Here is a 16661-nt window from a genome sequence, read left to right as displayed (position 1 = left end):
TATCTCTCATCATTATTTCCTCAATCAGGCGATTGAAGCGGGGGTCCATAATGGATTCTTCCACATCTGCTGAATGTACTGAAAAGTTGTCCATATTGTCATTGTGTGTATCATTGTTGTTTGTAGTGTCCATGTTCTCAACATTTGGAATGTTTCTATAGGCATCCATGTCAGGTAATGTGTTATGATCAGTATTGAAAAAGACATCATTGTCATACTCATAAGAACTCATGTTTGCGGACTCTTGAGCCTCTTTAGTTTCTCTCCTAGATTTTTGAAGACGAGTTTCAACCATGAACTAGGTATTGACCAAGATGTGTGAGACTAGATGAAAATGGAAAAAGTATGGAAGACCAAGAGTTGGATGGAGTGTAAATGAATCTGAGGTGTACTTGCAATGTCCAAAGTGTAAGACCAAGTATGTATGTAGTAGAGTAGGTGTGACTTCCAAAGAGGGGATAGTTTCTCTTGATGAGGTAAGTTGACCCTGACTCTAAGTAAGACCAAATGAGACCCAAAGGTGATAGACCTTGATGAGGGACCACTTAGCAAAGTGTTGTTGTATGTAGTGTGTTGACAAAGTATGATGAGGACAAGCAAGTGACCTTTTGACTCAAGTTTAGACAAGTGTGAATGTAAAGCAAAATGTGAAGCAATGATGGACTGTGTGAGACCCAAAGACAAGTTGAATGCTAGATGAAAACCTGGAGAAACAACCTACGAAGCTCAAGAATTCCGAAATTGATTGCTCTTGTTTGCTGGACTGTAAAATTTTTCCAATTTGTGAAGTTGTTTGTTGTGACCAAATCTGAATGTTTGACTGTTTTTCGCGACAAGAGGACACAATGTTGATGAGGACTCAATGTTTGCAAGTGTTTAGACTGACAATGACTCCAAGAAAAGTGTGTTGTTTGATGTAAAATTGTTTTGCATATACTTGAAGACACAAAAGACACAATGTTTTGCTGTTTGGTCTTGAATGTTTGAATGTTTAAAATAAGTCAAGCACAATTCTTATGGCTGGCCAAGACAATAGTTGTTGATCCCACATGGGGTTTTACCCCCGAGGCTACGCTATTCAAAGCGGATACTTAGATGCTTGACCTCACTGGCTCCACCCTCGACACTCACTTCTCGGGTCAGCCAAACATCAGTCCCCATGAAAACTCCCCGTGGTGAACTTTGTATCTCTACTAAGAACCGTATGTGTGTGGGCCGCTACCAGAGGTCCGACCTCCTGCCCCAACAACTAGAAGGATTTGGGCTTCTAAAACAAAAAGGTGCTAGTAAGGGCATCCGCTCGTGTGGCCATACATGTGGCACTTTCAGCTCTGTAAATACAGAAGGCTCCTAGCTAGTAGGGGTTACGCCCTACAAATGATCAAATAAATTTGATCAAACGGGTTTATGGGGAGACATAGTGTCGGTAAGAACTAATCAGCACACGTTATTCATAGTTTTCACCATGAATACATTTGTTTATAGTGGTTCAGAAGAGGTGGTTTTCCTTGCTACCACTTGAGTCGTTCTCTTCTCACTTGTAGTCTTAATGACCACACGGGAAGACAGGCCCTCTAAAGATTAAACAAAAAGAGCCTATTGCTCAAGACACAAAAGACAATGATTCAATTTTAGTGCACCAATTGAAGTGTTTGCTAGTCTATGAAAATAAGGCACACAATAAAAATCCAAAAAACCCTTGCCAAGGACCTGCAACAAAGAGTTGTTAGTAGTTTGAATTGTTTCAAATGATCACCCCTTCCTGCAAGCACACAATTTAGGTAAATTTTAGATCCAAAAGACTTTGTGAAATAGGGGCCTTCAACAATGCGTTTTGTTGACCAATTCAAAGATCTGATTCATCATAAAAAAAACCACCTGTAAAATTTTAAGAGATTTCCAGAAATGTAAGAAAATCCAAAAAATTTGCTAATTTGCTCCAAAAATAAATTTTTTATGAAAAATCATAAAAAATTCATATAAAATGCAAAATCGATCCAAAAAATTTGAAATTTTTACTGGAGAGTCCTGATGGTCTTCCAAACCTGCATAAAAAAAATTTCTGCAACAAATCCAAGCAGTTTGTGAGATGAGTAAAATAATGCAAAACCCTAATTTTCAAAGATCTGATTTTTGAGGAATTATTTTGCATCAAATTTAAAATCACAAAGACCAGATCCTATGTATAATTCTGAGATATTTCCAAAAATGTAAGAAAATCCGAAAAATTTGCTAATTTGCTCTCAAAATTAAATTTTTATGAAAAATCATAAAAAATTCATATAAATTGCAAAATCGATCCAAAAAAATCTAAAATTTGTATTGGATCCTTCTGATACTTTTCCTGATCTACAAAAAAAATTTTATGCCAAAATTCAAATCCGTTTGTGAGATATGATCAAAATAAGGAAAAACCCTAATTTTTAAAGATCCGATTTTTAGGGAAATATTTTGCATCAAAATTAAAATCACAAAGAACATATCCTATGTATAATTATGAGAGATTTCCAAAAATGTAAGAAAATCCAAAAAATTCTCTCATTTGCTCTCAAAATTAATTTTTTATGAAAAATCATAAAAAATTCATAGAAAATGAAAATGTGCTCCAAAAAATCTAAATTTTGTATTGAGAGCTCCTGATACTTTCTTCAACCCGAAAAAAAAATTTGGTGCAAATTTTCCTAGCCGCTTGTGAGATATGATCAAATCTCTCCAAGATCTTGATTTTTGGTCCAAAACCCTAGCTACACAAGGTTATTCTCCAAATTGTTTTACAAAACAGCAATATAGGGTTAGAAAAATCTGCAAAAAACACAGATCTAACAAAAATCCATGTCCCACGGGGTGTGCCAAAATGTTTATGTTGAAAATGGATAACAATAATAACAAAATTGAAAGGCTAAATGAATTCAACTACCAAACCCTAGCCTAACAACAACAAAGGTCCACCATAACATATGAAGATTACCTAAGACAATGCAAATCAAATGAAATCACAAAGATTATACCATTACATGTTCAATAGGGTTTTGATCTCCATTCTTCCTATCTCCATTGATCTTGCTTGATATATTTGCTTTCAGATTTTATATGCACAAGAGCTCAACAAAGAACGAAATGTGGTTGCAAGTAGGATCGTAGTGTAGTCAAATGATCAAAAATAGTTCATTAGCTCATTAGGGTTTGATAATGAAAGAAGCATCTCCTTAAATAGAAGACACTATATGAAATGGAGGGATAAGATTGAGAGGTGTAAAAAGGAGGTCGGCTAGGACTAGAGGGTAGGTAGAAGAAATAATAAAATAATGAAAGAGGTAGGTAGTGTAGGAATTAAGAGATGAATGACATGTGTCATGGGTAGAAAAAAGCTAATGAATTAATTAAATAAATAAAGATTTATTTAATTAATAGAAGAAATGAGATCAATTAAATAAATAAATATTTATTTAATTTAGGAAAAGAATAATTTAAATAAATAAATGTATTTATTCAAATGAGAAATAAGGCTAGAAGAGGATAAATGAATTAATTAAATAAATAAAGATTTATTTAATTAATAGAAGAATTAAGCTTAGATAATTAAATATATTTATTTAATTAGACTGGACAATTTTGAGTGTCTACAATATGTATATGTATATATGTTGAAATATGAAATTTGAAAGGTATTAAAGAGGCATAAACAAAGTTTTAAGAAGGCAAAGACACTAAATATATTTGAAGAATTTATCTTATTTATGTTTCTTTATATAGTGAAATAGGAGGAATAAAGAGTATTTAAAATTTTCATTTCTTTTTTTTTGAGTGAAAAATGACACAATATAAACATAAAGTTGTAGTGGCATTCTATTTGAAAAAAAATATTTTAGAGGTTACATTTTGATAAAAAAATTATAATAAAAAAAAAAACAATTAATTTCAATAATAGTAAATTGAATTTCTTTCTTTTATCATCTTATGCTTGTGTTTTTCGTAAACTTTTAAATCATACATTCAAAAGTTAAGATCTTATAGAGATCACAATGGAAGCTGGAAGGCCATTCTCTTCTTGAATTAGCTTTATAATTGAAAAATGGGGAAAATATTTGAATAGTATTTTTGGTTAAAGTAATGAGTTTCTTTTTAGTTCACAGTAATTTATGTTTATGTTAAATTCGAATGTGTCTTGTTTCCTTTTGTTGAGCATTATACCAAAGAATAGTTTGGTAGAATTATGTTATTCTTTTTCCTTGTCTTGATTGATAAGGAGGAAAGCAGGTTTTGTGATAAATGAGCAAGTGATTCTAAATTTTATTTACATCAAATGTAAAGACAAGAGCTTTGAAATTTTGCTTCGTTTGTAAGCCGCAGATTGCCTTGTCAAGCCCCGTACTTCTTAACGCTTTATCTCTGGGTAGATCAAAATCTAATCATCGGATGGCGCTTTCATCGAGTGTTTGAGGAGGACATCGGAAAATAACGTGACAACTAAGTGTTGTGAAATATCTGCAATTTTTGTGGTGAATGGCAACAGCAATAATGGAGGCGACTTGGTCAGTGGGTCTGCTTTCCAATAAATTTGACCGTAACTGTTTGGTGGGAATTCACTCACTCAACTTCCCTTCCACCGAATTTTCTGGTAACAAAAAATAATGAATTTGAAGCATCACAGCATATTCTGTGATGGGACTTTTCACAGCGCTGTCTAATATGGTTGTATTTCATTCGAACCATGAAATATTCCGAGTCAAATTTTTTAGTTTGTACAAATTACAAATTACATTCAATGCATCCGTTAAGGTTAGAAGATAAATCAAAACGTGTTGAAGCAACTCTAACCAGAATGTACACCAGGATCCCGTTGTGGGCAAGGTGTGAGCATTGGTCAGAGGATCTAAAACAAATTGCTTATGCAGTAACTCTAACCAAGAATGGCGCCGATGATGGCGAGCATATGGTCAGAGGATCTTCTACCCTAAATGCTGAAAGGGAACTCTACACCAAGTATGTGCTACCCAATCCAGAATGGAGTGAGGGGCGACCATATGGCGGAGTGATTACAAAACAATGCTTGAAAAGAAATGCGGAAGCTGGAAATACTCAACACCCAGAATGTGCTTGCTAACCCAGAATGGGAAAGTAGCTACCATAGGGCGGAGGTCAATTAAATACAATATCAAATGCTGAAAGTAAGAAGAGCATTACAATTTGATAAAGCAAGATTTTACTCTGCTGTCAGTACTACTGCCAGCTTACACTATGAAAGATGAAATCTTGCAAACAATACGTATCAGCATATAAATAGAAAGGTACAATATTAATGAATTCCTTTGCTGAGAAGTAAGATTAACGGAAATGGCAATAAACAGATCCAACCTTTTCTCCAGACTTGAATAAATCTTCAATGAAGCATTCCCATCGCTTTCAAAGAACTTTCACCACCATCGAATAAAGATATTGCAGATTTCTCCAAACTGATTTAACAGACCTGCACCTTTCAACAGATAACCAACAACATAGGATTCCTTTGAAATGCTCGGAACTCACTCTTTACTCATTCAAAATGCTTGATATCAATTGCAAAACTCTAATAGAAAGGAGGCGCTCAGACTAAGAACAAAAAACAGACTTAAAAAGCATCTAACACTCAATGCACAATTCCCAAGACAACAAAGGTACGACCCAGCTGGAAAGGGCGATTTCTCTTTTAAAAATCTGATGCTTCACAAATAAATCTACAAATTGGCACACATGGGTGCCTTTCCTCTATGAAAGGGAATATGCAATACCTACAACGAATTTCTTTGTCTTTTTTGATTTATGAATTAAACATCCAATCTGCTAAAGCTAACATGCAAAAACCAGGAACTTCTAATATGCAAAAATCAGAAACTAAGAACTACAATGCTGATTACAATGCACAAATTTCAAAGAACTCACAAACTAGACTAAAATCACCACTAGTTGTTGTCTTACAAACAAGAAGCGATGCCCGAGCTAGGAGGCCTTCATTCCTCGAAGCAAACCCAGAGCCAAACCGGCAACATAAGAGTACTGTAGACCAAAGATGTGAAATGATGCTCAAAGTCTTCCTTTTATAACTTCCTGTTGACTTCACGAAACCCTAAAATCCACTTCAATATCCAAACCCTAATCCTTTCTCCAAGATGGCATCCTTTTCCTTTCAAGCTTAATATTGATATTTTAATTAAATTCAATACCTTGATAAATGCGCCCACATTAAGCTTGCTTTGACTTTGAAAATTAATAAAATAATCTTTAATGAAGGCGCCACCCTCAAAAAGCCCACTTTTCAAAACAACATAAAGTCAATAGACTAGGCCAAGGGGTCAACGTTCGAATATAATATTAAAACGTGACCTTTTAATTAAATATATCAACTTAACTCTTCAATCATGCCCTGAAGCCAATAATGACCAAGTCAAAGATCAGGTCTGAGAAGGGGACATTACAAACCAACTCCATTCATCTTAGTTCTAAGTATTAAACATATTGTTTGAACTTTGCACACACTACTTTTGACCAATTTCAGTGAATCCTAATTTTTAGTATTATATTGGAAAGCATTTAAAAGAGTTTGATTTTATGTGAAAATATGATTAAAAAAACTTATTTAACGCTTATAATTAAGAGAAAAATTAAAATTGTAATTGTTCAATTGAGAATCGGATCTTATCATCTTAGATGTGAGCTGGACAGATAAATGATTCCCAAAGAAGTTCGGAAAGAATGATATTACATTTTCTGCAGCATTTCATTCTAAAATGTCTAGAATGTGGAGCTTATGAAGATATTGTATTCAGTTTGAAAACATTTTGCAAGTAGACAGTCTGAATGAGAATTTTGAACAGATAACACTTCACAAAACGATAAGTTCCTCAATCAAGATATATGATTAAAAAACCGACATAAAAAAAACTTGAAATTAGATTAACATTGAGTCGCCTGATCTTTTAAATCGATCTTGTGAATATTACTAAAATAAATTAATACATTTATTCTATAAATATATACCTATTAGATATTGCTGTCTCAACTTTCACCCGGCTTCATATGTGAGACTCAAGCTGTGAAGGAGAGCGGCTCTGTTCTCTCCCTTTCAGATAGTCTATAAAGCCTTCCAAATTGTTCTTTGACGAACCTCCATTCATCGCTGCTTTCTTCATAACTTCTCTAACACTCCCAACATTACTCCTAAGGTTTTTCCCCTTTCGTCCATCGATTTCCATAAATTCTTCTATGGTGACAGCAATCTCCTGGCGGGTCACTAGCGTGGATCTTATGTTGTTAGAACTCCTAGAAACTTGACCCAGACTCATGGCCACTTCCCATTCATGGACTATGAGCCTGCAATTGGTATACTGGTCTGTCAGCAGAGGAAATGCGAGCATGGGAACTCCCAACCAGAGACTCTCCATGATGGAATTCCACCCGCAGTGGGTGAGAAATCCACCCACAGAAGAATGGGATAAAACATCCAGCTGAGACACCCACTCAACAACCAAACCCTGCTCTTTGCTGTCTTCCATAAACCCTTCTGGCAGTATGTCTTGCACGTCAGAGGCAACGATATCAGGACGGAGCACCCAAATGAAGGGCCGCTTGCTGTGCAGCAAACCAATGGCCATTTCATGAATTTGAGCTTTGGAAACATGGGCGTAGCTTCCAAAAGAGACATACACAACAGAATTCTTGGGCTTGCTATCAAGCCAGCTCCTACAGTCCGACTCAGCCCACATGCTTGTTCCCACCTCGCCCTTGGAATGATTATGATTATCATGATGATGGTGTTGAAACATGGGACCCACTGAACAAAAAGGCATTCCCAACTGCTGTCGCAGCTCTTGGATTGTTCGTCTCTCCAGCTCCTCCACTGTGTTGGAAATAATCCAATCTGCTCCGCGGGCAGACTGAAAAGCTTGGTATATAATTTTGTGCTTCAACGTTGATACATCCCGCTCTTGTAGATATGAAGGGAGATCTGTTAATTTCAAAGCTGGAGCCCCAGGAATGTAGTTTATCAGCTCGTCCTCTGCAACAGAAATTCACCATTATAGCAGCTCAAATAGGATGAGCTATAAAGTGGTAATCTTCAAAGGTGTTATATATATAATACATAAGAAAAAAGAAACAATATTACCGTTGCTTGTGAAGGGATGATGGCCGTTTTTGACGAGGAGGTCCCAGTGATAATAAATGGAAAAAACCATGATCGGTTCCGTCCAGAAGGAAACGTGTGGAATCCCAAATTTCTTGGCTATGCGGTCTGCCCAAACGAAAACTGTGTCGGTGATGATGCAGGAGATTGGAGGGCCCTTTCGTTGCAGATCCTCCATCAATTCCTCGACGTGGGACTCCATCTTATACAAGAGCACATTGTTGAAGTCATGGTGATTGAGAGATCTGTCGAAGTCTTGAGGCAATCCATCGGACACAAGTGCCAAACGAATATGGTGGGCGTTATGGGTGAAAGGGTCGCGGCCATTATTGGCTTTGATAATGCGGGCGTAGGAATCATGGGTGCAAACCACGGTCACAAGGACACCCTTGGCTGCCAGATGCTTGGCCAAGTTATAGATTGGAATGATGTGGCCTTGAAATGGATACATAAACACTACCACATGCACACTACTCATCTTTACTTCTCACGACAGTTTCACAGATTTCTTCTTTTATTACGCCCAAATGGACGACCTGCACCTTAGAATCAGTCGTTGAAAGCTCACTGGAAGCAATGGAAGACGATTCACAATATCTTGTTCCTTCATTGGTTTTTATTGTTTCCGCTATCATTTTCTGCCTCATCGTTTTCCGCGTGTTTGTCCTGTAGCGTTCGTTCATCGAAGTTTATATGTTTTTTAATTCTATTCTCTACAGCTTCGGGTCAGCTCCTTCTCCGGGATGCAGACGCTTTTCCGTTCTGTTAGAAGTAAATTAATTGTTTGCCTGGCTGTCGGCAATAAACCAGAATGACCTCTCATGCAGCCTTAAGCTGACTAATCACCGTACTCAGCACCCACGTTGATCATGCATGACCTCTCTCACCTGTTCTCCACAGTGAACTTAATATTTATTATGTATCTGTCTATATATTGAACGGAAATGAAATATAATTTCAGAGCTATTAACTGATTTTCTTCTCTGCACCATGTCTGTTTTCATGATATGTTATCAGAGTCAGAGGTTTAGGAGTGGTGTGAGCCCCAATTTGCAGTAGTGCATTTCTTTGTTTCCCTAATTCTATGTGAGTTCTGTAGTGTTTGTGGTGAGTTAGAAATTACTTGAGAAGTTTGTTGGTTAGAGATAAGTCATAAAAATTCAAAATGTTTTTGATGATGGGAAGTCTGTAGCATATTAAAGCCTATTTAAACAGAATTTGATTAGTGTTTGTAAATGGGCAACTAAGAAGGCTTTAGATCGAGACCCCTTTTTTCTAGGCTATAAGGGGATATAAAAAAACATACCATCACCAACCGACCAAACATTGTCTCTAGCCACTCCAACCGTCTTTAGCCGATTCCAACCGTTCACGTGATTCTCACCAATATTATCTCTCTGTCCATGATAAATGTTGTAGCTACAATGATCTTGCCTGATCTTTCTCACTTGCCCATTTAAAAAGTTGCAGATAACTTCTCTCCACATTGGACTTAATATTTATTATGTGTCTACCTATATGTTGAACTAGATTGAGATGCAATCTCAAAGCTCTTAACTCTTAACTGAGTTTTTCCTCTACACTATGTCTATTTTCATGGTATCAAAGCCAAGGGTTCAGGAGTGGTCTGAGCTTCAGTTTGTAGCTAGTGCATTGCTTTTCTTCTTTGTTTCTTTGAGGGCTTTGTACTGTTTGTGGTCAACTAGAAATCACTTGAGAAGTTTCTTGGTTAGGGGTAAGCCACAAAAACCCACTTGACAAGTTTGATGATGGAAAGTTCGTAGCACACTAAAGCACATTTAAACAAAATTTGATCAGTGTTTGTAAATGGGTACCTAAGAAGGCTTCATGCCGAGACCATCACCAGCTGACCAAACATTGTCTCTAACCACTAATTATGACTTGTTGCCACTAATTATGGACCAACTAGCTTGGGTGGGTCTGGACAGGTTTAAAAATCGTCTTCGGTGAGGTTCTTGTTAGAGATACTACTCGCCTCAAATTAAATACTATCTAATTTAAGTTTGTTTCTATTATTTTGTTGCCAATAAAAGTCACATCTACTCAATTGACCACTCCATTTCATTTCAATCCTACAACCCTAATAGATTGTCATATTTTTCTACCCTTTAATGATAAATTAAAAAAATATTATTCATTAAAAATAATAACATTTTATTTATTTAGAAGTTAAAACATATAGCAATTAATCTACAAATAATATATATTATAAATTTTGTAATTAAATACAATATTAATAAAACATAAATGTAAACTTGTTTGTTTATTAAATTAGAAATTATTTATTGAAAAACAATAAAAATAAAAAATAAATTATTCACTAAAACAATTTCTTTAAGAGTTTCATTCATAACATAGATCTATTTTTTAATCTATTTTTTTATGTGAAATTAAGTTAAATCATTAATTATATATTTTTAAAATATATTTTTTAAAAGCCTTAATTTTACTTTAAAACTTACATAGAATTGTAGATTATTTTTTAACAAATTTTAAAGTCTTATCTTTTCATTAAAGCTTTTCAAGATTACATGCAATTTTAGTAGAATGTTATTTTTGTGTTGTCATTGAATAAATATTTTTGTTTTTGTTTTTTTAGTCATGTAAAGTAAAATAAGCACAATTTTCTACTATATAGTTAATAAACAATAAACAATATCGAAATTAGAATATTCGTAGTGTTTGGTATTTTTGGTGCCTTTTTTTTACATTTATGTAGATACCATCAAACTTTGAATTATTGCATCTCTCACTTAACATAGTTTTAACAATGACATTTATGGTAGTGTCTCTATAAATAATTAGAAGGTAATAAGAAATCATGTAGATAATAAATCATAAGAATGAAAAGTAAAAAGATAAATAAATTATTTTTAGTTTTATTTATTTTGATTAAGATAGAAAAAAATAATAAAAACTTAACTCAAGAGAAATATGTTCTAGATTAATTTATTTAGTGAAGAAAACATTATTTAAGTAGATGCATAAACCTTTCAAAATGATGAAGTACTCAATTAGAAATAGAAATAGAATTTATTTTTGATTAGGATAGGGGCCCTGAAACCCTTACAATCAGAGAGTCACCATAAAAAACTGGACTAGACTACCTAGCAGCACACCATAGGTTTTAGAAAGGACCTGAAACCTTTTGGAATTATAGACATCCATATCCCAAAATCCAAAGACTGCACAAAGCATAAGCACAAAATAGAGAAGCCACAACCAATCAGACACCATCCAATCTTCTAGATTAAAACATTACAAAACAAGCTGGCCTAAATAGAGGATCTTTAGTCAACAAACAATAGATCTCAAAAAACAAAGAACAAGGGTATTTTCACGCACCATCAGCCAACAAGAAGAGTTTTATTAGGCTCCCATAACTTATAATAGACTCTTCAGGCCACAAAAGATCACAAAAATTGAACCTAACAAAAAACAAACATTGGCCAAACTGGACCCTTGAAAACTGCCAACATCCAGCTTGTCCCTGAGAGAAACAAAAAACATAGGATTTTTCTATGGTCCCTCAACCTTGAGAGTGGGTTTTACAAGGCTCCCACAACCTGTCAAAGCCCAAACAACAACAAAAAAACCTGAAGGCACATTTTGGGACATAGGGTTTTGACAAGGCACCCAAAACCTCTTGCAAAGAATACCACAAGGGTTTTGGGTGGCTCCCTCAACTAGAAACACGAACAACATCAGCCAAAAAACTCCCCCACACCTTCTCTTCAACTCAATAAGAGAGAGATCCACCTCAATAGGACAAGAAGGAGAGCAGACCGACTACCCAGACAAACCTCACTCAACCCAAATCCCATATATCCAATCCACCTAAATAGGAGAGTGAGGCATCACAACATCAACTTCCCAATAGCATTTTCCACTCTCTACTGCAACATCCACCTTCACCTCAATAGAAGATTGGTCATCTCTAACACCATCCATCTTCACCTCTAAATAAGATAGGGCCACCTCTATAGGAATAACCAGAGAAAACCAAAGATGCCGAAGAAAAAACTAGAAAATAAGGGGAAAGCCTAGAAAATAAGGGGAAAGCCAACTAGAGGGGCAAAGAGGGAAGAAGCATACAAAACAACCCATAGAGAACGAACTCCAAAAAACACCCGAGGAACCAAACCCCTAAACCAACCCAAGAAAGAGGGCCAAAAGCCGGAAAGGGTGAGGAAATGAAATAGACAAGAATGAACAACTAGTACACTGTAGGAACAAGTCAACATCCTTGGGAGCAAGACCAAGAATACCAAGACCCCAATTATCCACCACAAAAGTGGCCTCTAAGACAAAAAAAGAGCAGAACCCCAAAAGACAACTGGGAAGACAAGAAGGTTACCAACCTTCATGAAGCAGAACAAGCCCAAAAGCTTCAAAAAACAAGGAACCCCATCCAAGAAACGAGACCACTCAACCAAGACAACCCAAAACCCAAAACGTCAACAAAAGCAACAAAAGAAACCCTGATGTTGTCCACCCGCTCCACTCACGAAACATTACAGCCGAAAGGGAGATCTTCTTGTCTAAAAAAGAGGACATCGCAAGAGCAGAGCCTCCAAAAGTAGCCACCCGGATCATAAAATGGGAAGAACCCCTGAGAGAGATGGTAGGATCAGAGCAGAGAAAGGGGTAGGAGGAAATCACGACCCATAGAATTAGAATTTTTTAGTTAAGATGTCTTGATTAACATGACTAAGTTTTTAACGAATTAATATTTTCCTTTATGAGTAGCATTTATAGAGGATTTTCTTGAGGAAAATGACCTTAGAAAAATACTACATATCTTATTCAATAATTCATATCAAATATAGAGTAAAAATTAAAACTACATATATATTACATATTGATCCTATTTGGAAGGGAATTGATGGCGTCTTACATATACTTGGTTTGGCACAAAACCTACTTTTAGTTAGTAAGCTGAATGATCTAGGTGTGCAGGTTGTTTTCTTGAGCATTCGATGCAAGATGACAAGAAGTTTGTGATGCTTTCTAATGATGTTTGGTTTGGCACCTTGTTTAAGTTGGATGCATGCATGGTTCAATACAATAGTCCTTTTGTGAAGTCTAAGAAAGGGGCTTTAGATTCCTCATAATCACCATCAGATCAAGCAAAATAGAAGATTGTTGTTTCTACATCTGATGGTCATGCTTTATGGGTACCTAAGGGTGTAAATGCTTTGGAGATGAAGCTCCTAGTTGAGAAGACAATGTTATGGTGCCAAAGACTTGGTCACATTAGTGAGAAGGGTCTTAGAGACATGAAAAATAAGATCCTTGTTGAAGGCATTGATGATTGCAATCTTGAGTTCAACTTTGTGAACATTGTGTTTATGGTAAAAAAAAATCATGTTTCCTTTTATTCCAATTCTCATAAGACTTATGGGTAAAAGCACAAAATTGTGTCACGTTTCAGGCCAACTTATCAGCACAAGTGAATTTAAGTAATTCTAACTAAAAATTAATTATAGTCAAACATATGGTCTATAGAGATTCATTATAGCTACCTTAGATATAGGCCACAAATTTTCCAATTGGAATTGTCTACTAAATGTATATTTTATATGACTTTGGGTTTAATTACCAATTTTTTTTTTTTTTTGAAAAACTCGATGTTTCAACAAATTCCTACTCTTATAAATAATATTTTTTTTGAAATGTAAAAACACCCTTTTATAGATCTATAAGTGAATTTTCTGAAATATACATCTTTTCATATTTTAAATAGTTTTTTATATTTTATATTTTATTTTTATTGAAAGTAGGGACCATAAGCACTAAAATATAAGGTTGATTATCTTGTAAAGGAAAAATACTGAAATTTATTTTAAATTTTTGAAAAAAATAAATGCACTAGATAAAAGAGTCTATGTCAAGATGCTATAATTATTTTCTAATCTGGATAAATATTAAAAAAAATAGGTGACACCAAATGGAAAGAGTTATATTTCAGTACACACAAATTTTCAAATTTATTGAAAAATATATATACATAAAAGTAGTTAAAAATATATTTTTGCATGAAAGTTTCAAGTTATTAATAGACACAAAAAAAATGAAAAAAAGAGAAAAATTTACTATATAAAGTGTGACTCCTCGTGTAACTTCAATTTCAACATTTTATCAACAACCAAATTATAGTGTTTACTTTATAAGAAAGTATATTCAAATAATTTTTAATTTTTTTTTTTAAAAATTGCAAATATAATTTTATTAGTTTACATCATTTCAAAATTCAAAACATATATTTCACTTTCTATTGATTCAATTTAAAAAGTTGAATTAGCATTAGCCACTTCCTTTATAAAACTGTGACACAACTTTGTGCTTTTACCTTTATGGAGTTTTAGATTATATTCATTCAGATGTGTTTGGTCCTGTTAATGTTCCTTCGATATCTAGATTTGTTTATTTTGTCTCTCTAATAGATGACTATAATAGAAGAACATCTGTTTATTTCCTCAAAAGTAAATTTGAAGTTCTTAGTTAGTTTAAGGAGTTCAAATCCTTGGTTGAAAACTAAATTAAGTGTTTGAATTCTGGGAATGGTGAAGAGTTTTGTTCACTAGAATTCGACAGGCTCTATAAGAACCTTGAGATTGAGAGACACAAGACATCCATACATCCCACAAAAAAATGGAGTTGCAGAGAGGATAAAGAAAACACTGATGGAGAGGGTTGGGAGTATGTTGAGTGGTGTTAGGTTTGAACAAATGTTTTGGATTGAAGTTATAGCCACAATATGTTATCTCATTAATAGATCTCCTAATCTGGAACTTGTTGAAAAGACACCAATGAAGGCATGGTCTTGTAAGAAGCCCTCAATGCGAAATCTTATATTATTTGGTTGTGAGGCATGTATACACATGTGCTAGTTGAGAAAAGATCAAAATTGGAGAGAGATGTGGTTAAGTATATCTTAGTCAGAGTGAAGGGTTACAAGTTTTGAGCTTTATTTGTAAAGAAGGTTCCCTATATAGTAGAAGTGTGATCTTTTGTGAGTCAAAACCTTCCACTGTTGATTTGTAACTAGAGAAGCAAGAAAAATAGTTCAAAGGAGTTAGTTCAGATACTAGTTACTAAGATGAAAAAATAAACTACGAACTCCTACTAGATGTGATGATGAGGAGGGATCAAAAAGATTTGAAAGTTTTGGAGAAGAGAAAGAACCCCAACCTCAACAATTAAGGTCTACTCATGATAGGACAAAACTTGAAAGATAGGGTTATTCACCAAAAAGGTTTGGATATTCTTTGTTGGATTCCAATTACATATTTTCTTTGATTTCTAACATTGATGAGCTTGGGACTGTTAGAGAGGCTACATATGGGTATACATGATGCAAATTCTTGGATGGAAGTCATGAATGAAGAGATGACAACATTGAAGAATAATGCTACATGGGATTTGGTACCTTTATCTGAAGGACAAAAACTTTTTGGATGTAAATGGGTCTTCAAGAAGAAATTGGGCCTAGATGGTAGCGTTGAGAAGCATAAAGCATGATTGCTCAAGAAGGGACATTCTTAGGTGGATGGAGTTGATTATAGTGAAATATTCCCTCTTGTAGCTAAGTTGACATCCATTTGATTCCTATTATCACTTATAGCATCTTATGAATTGGAATTTAAGGAAATTAATGTGAAGACAACATTCCTTCATGGTGATTTGGAGGAGGAAACTTACATGTCACATCCAGAGTATTTTGCTGCAAAAGGTAAAGAGAAACTTATTTGTAAATTGAATAAATCTCTATATGGTTTCAAATAATTACCTAGAATTTGGTATCAAAATTTTGATACCTATGTGTTATCTTTGAGTTTTTTGAGATATAAATACGACCATTACGTGAATTTTTTTTTGAAAGTGGTCACATTCACATCATAGTCTTGTATGTGGATGACATGTCATTTATTGAGAATGGTAAAATAGTGATTTCAGATTTGAAGTCTCAATTAGCAACATAGTCTGAGATGAAAGATCTGGGTGTAATGAGATATATTCCTCCGATTGATATCATCAGGGATAAAGATAGCAAAAAGCTTTGGTTGAACCAACGTAAGTATGCGAACCGTGTGTTGGAGAGATTTAGCATGATGACTTTTAGGCAGTTAGTTGTTTCAATGTAAAGGGGATGAAAGTTTTTATGGAGGATTGTCTTAAATCTCCTACTGATATAAATGACATGATTAGAGTACCTTGTGGAAGTGTTATTGACCTATCTTGATATATGTTATGGTTTGTATTAGGTTAGACATTTCCCAAGTAGTGGGAGACCTTAGTCAGTATATTGCTAATCCTAGTAGGGTGCATTGGGATGCGATTATGAGAATACTTATATTTTTGGGAGGTACTTATGACTATTCTTTATGTTTTCATGGTTATCCTATTGGACCTCAACACTTAGTTTGTATTCATGGATATATATGTATTTGGATTAGGCATGTGACAAATTAAGAGTTTA

General features: G+C 34.6%; 1 protein-coding gene across 1 annotated transcript; it reads right to left on the bottom strand.

Moving 5' to 3' along the window:
* Positions 1-6930: 6930 nt before the first annotated feature.
* Positions 6931-8767, bottom strand: LOC131061241 (UDP-glycosyltransferase 86A1). The gene is made up of 2 exons (XM_057994788.2): positions 8141-8767; positions 6931-8032 (listed from the first exon to the last, which is right to left on the bottom strand). Exons 1-2 carry the CDS (start codon positions 8634-8636, stop codon positions 7050-7052), a joined length of 1479 nt encoding a protein of 492 aa, XP_057850771.1. The 5' UTR covers positions 8637-8767; the 3' UTR covers positions 6931-7049.
* Positions 8768-16661: the final 7894 nt, after the last annotated feature.

This window comes from Cryptomeria japonica, chromosome 11 (genome assembly GCF_030272615.1).
Source record: "Cryptomeria japonica chromosome 11, Sugi_1.0, whole genome shotgun sequence".
Taxonomy (NCBI): Eukaryota; Viridiplantae; Streptophyta; class Pinopsida; order Cupressales; family Cupressaceae; genus Cryptomeria; species Cryptomeria japonica.
This window is presented reverse-complemented; position numbering and strand designations above follow the sequence as displayed.

Coding starts and splice junctions, on each gene's coding strand:
- LOC131061241 (XM_057994788.2), bottom strand. CDS start 8,636: ATGAGTAGTGTGCATGTGGTAGTGTTTATGTATCCATTTCAAGGCCAC. Junction 8,033..8,140: donor TCATCCCTTCACAAGCAACG/GTAATATTGTTT, acceptor TTTCTGTTGCAG/AGGACGAGCTGATAAACTAC.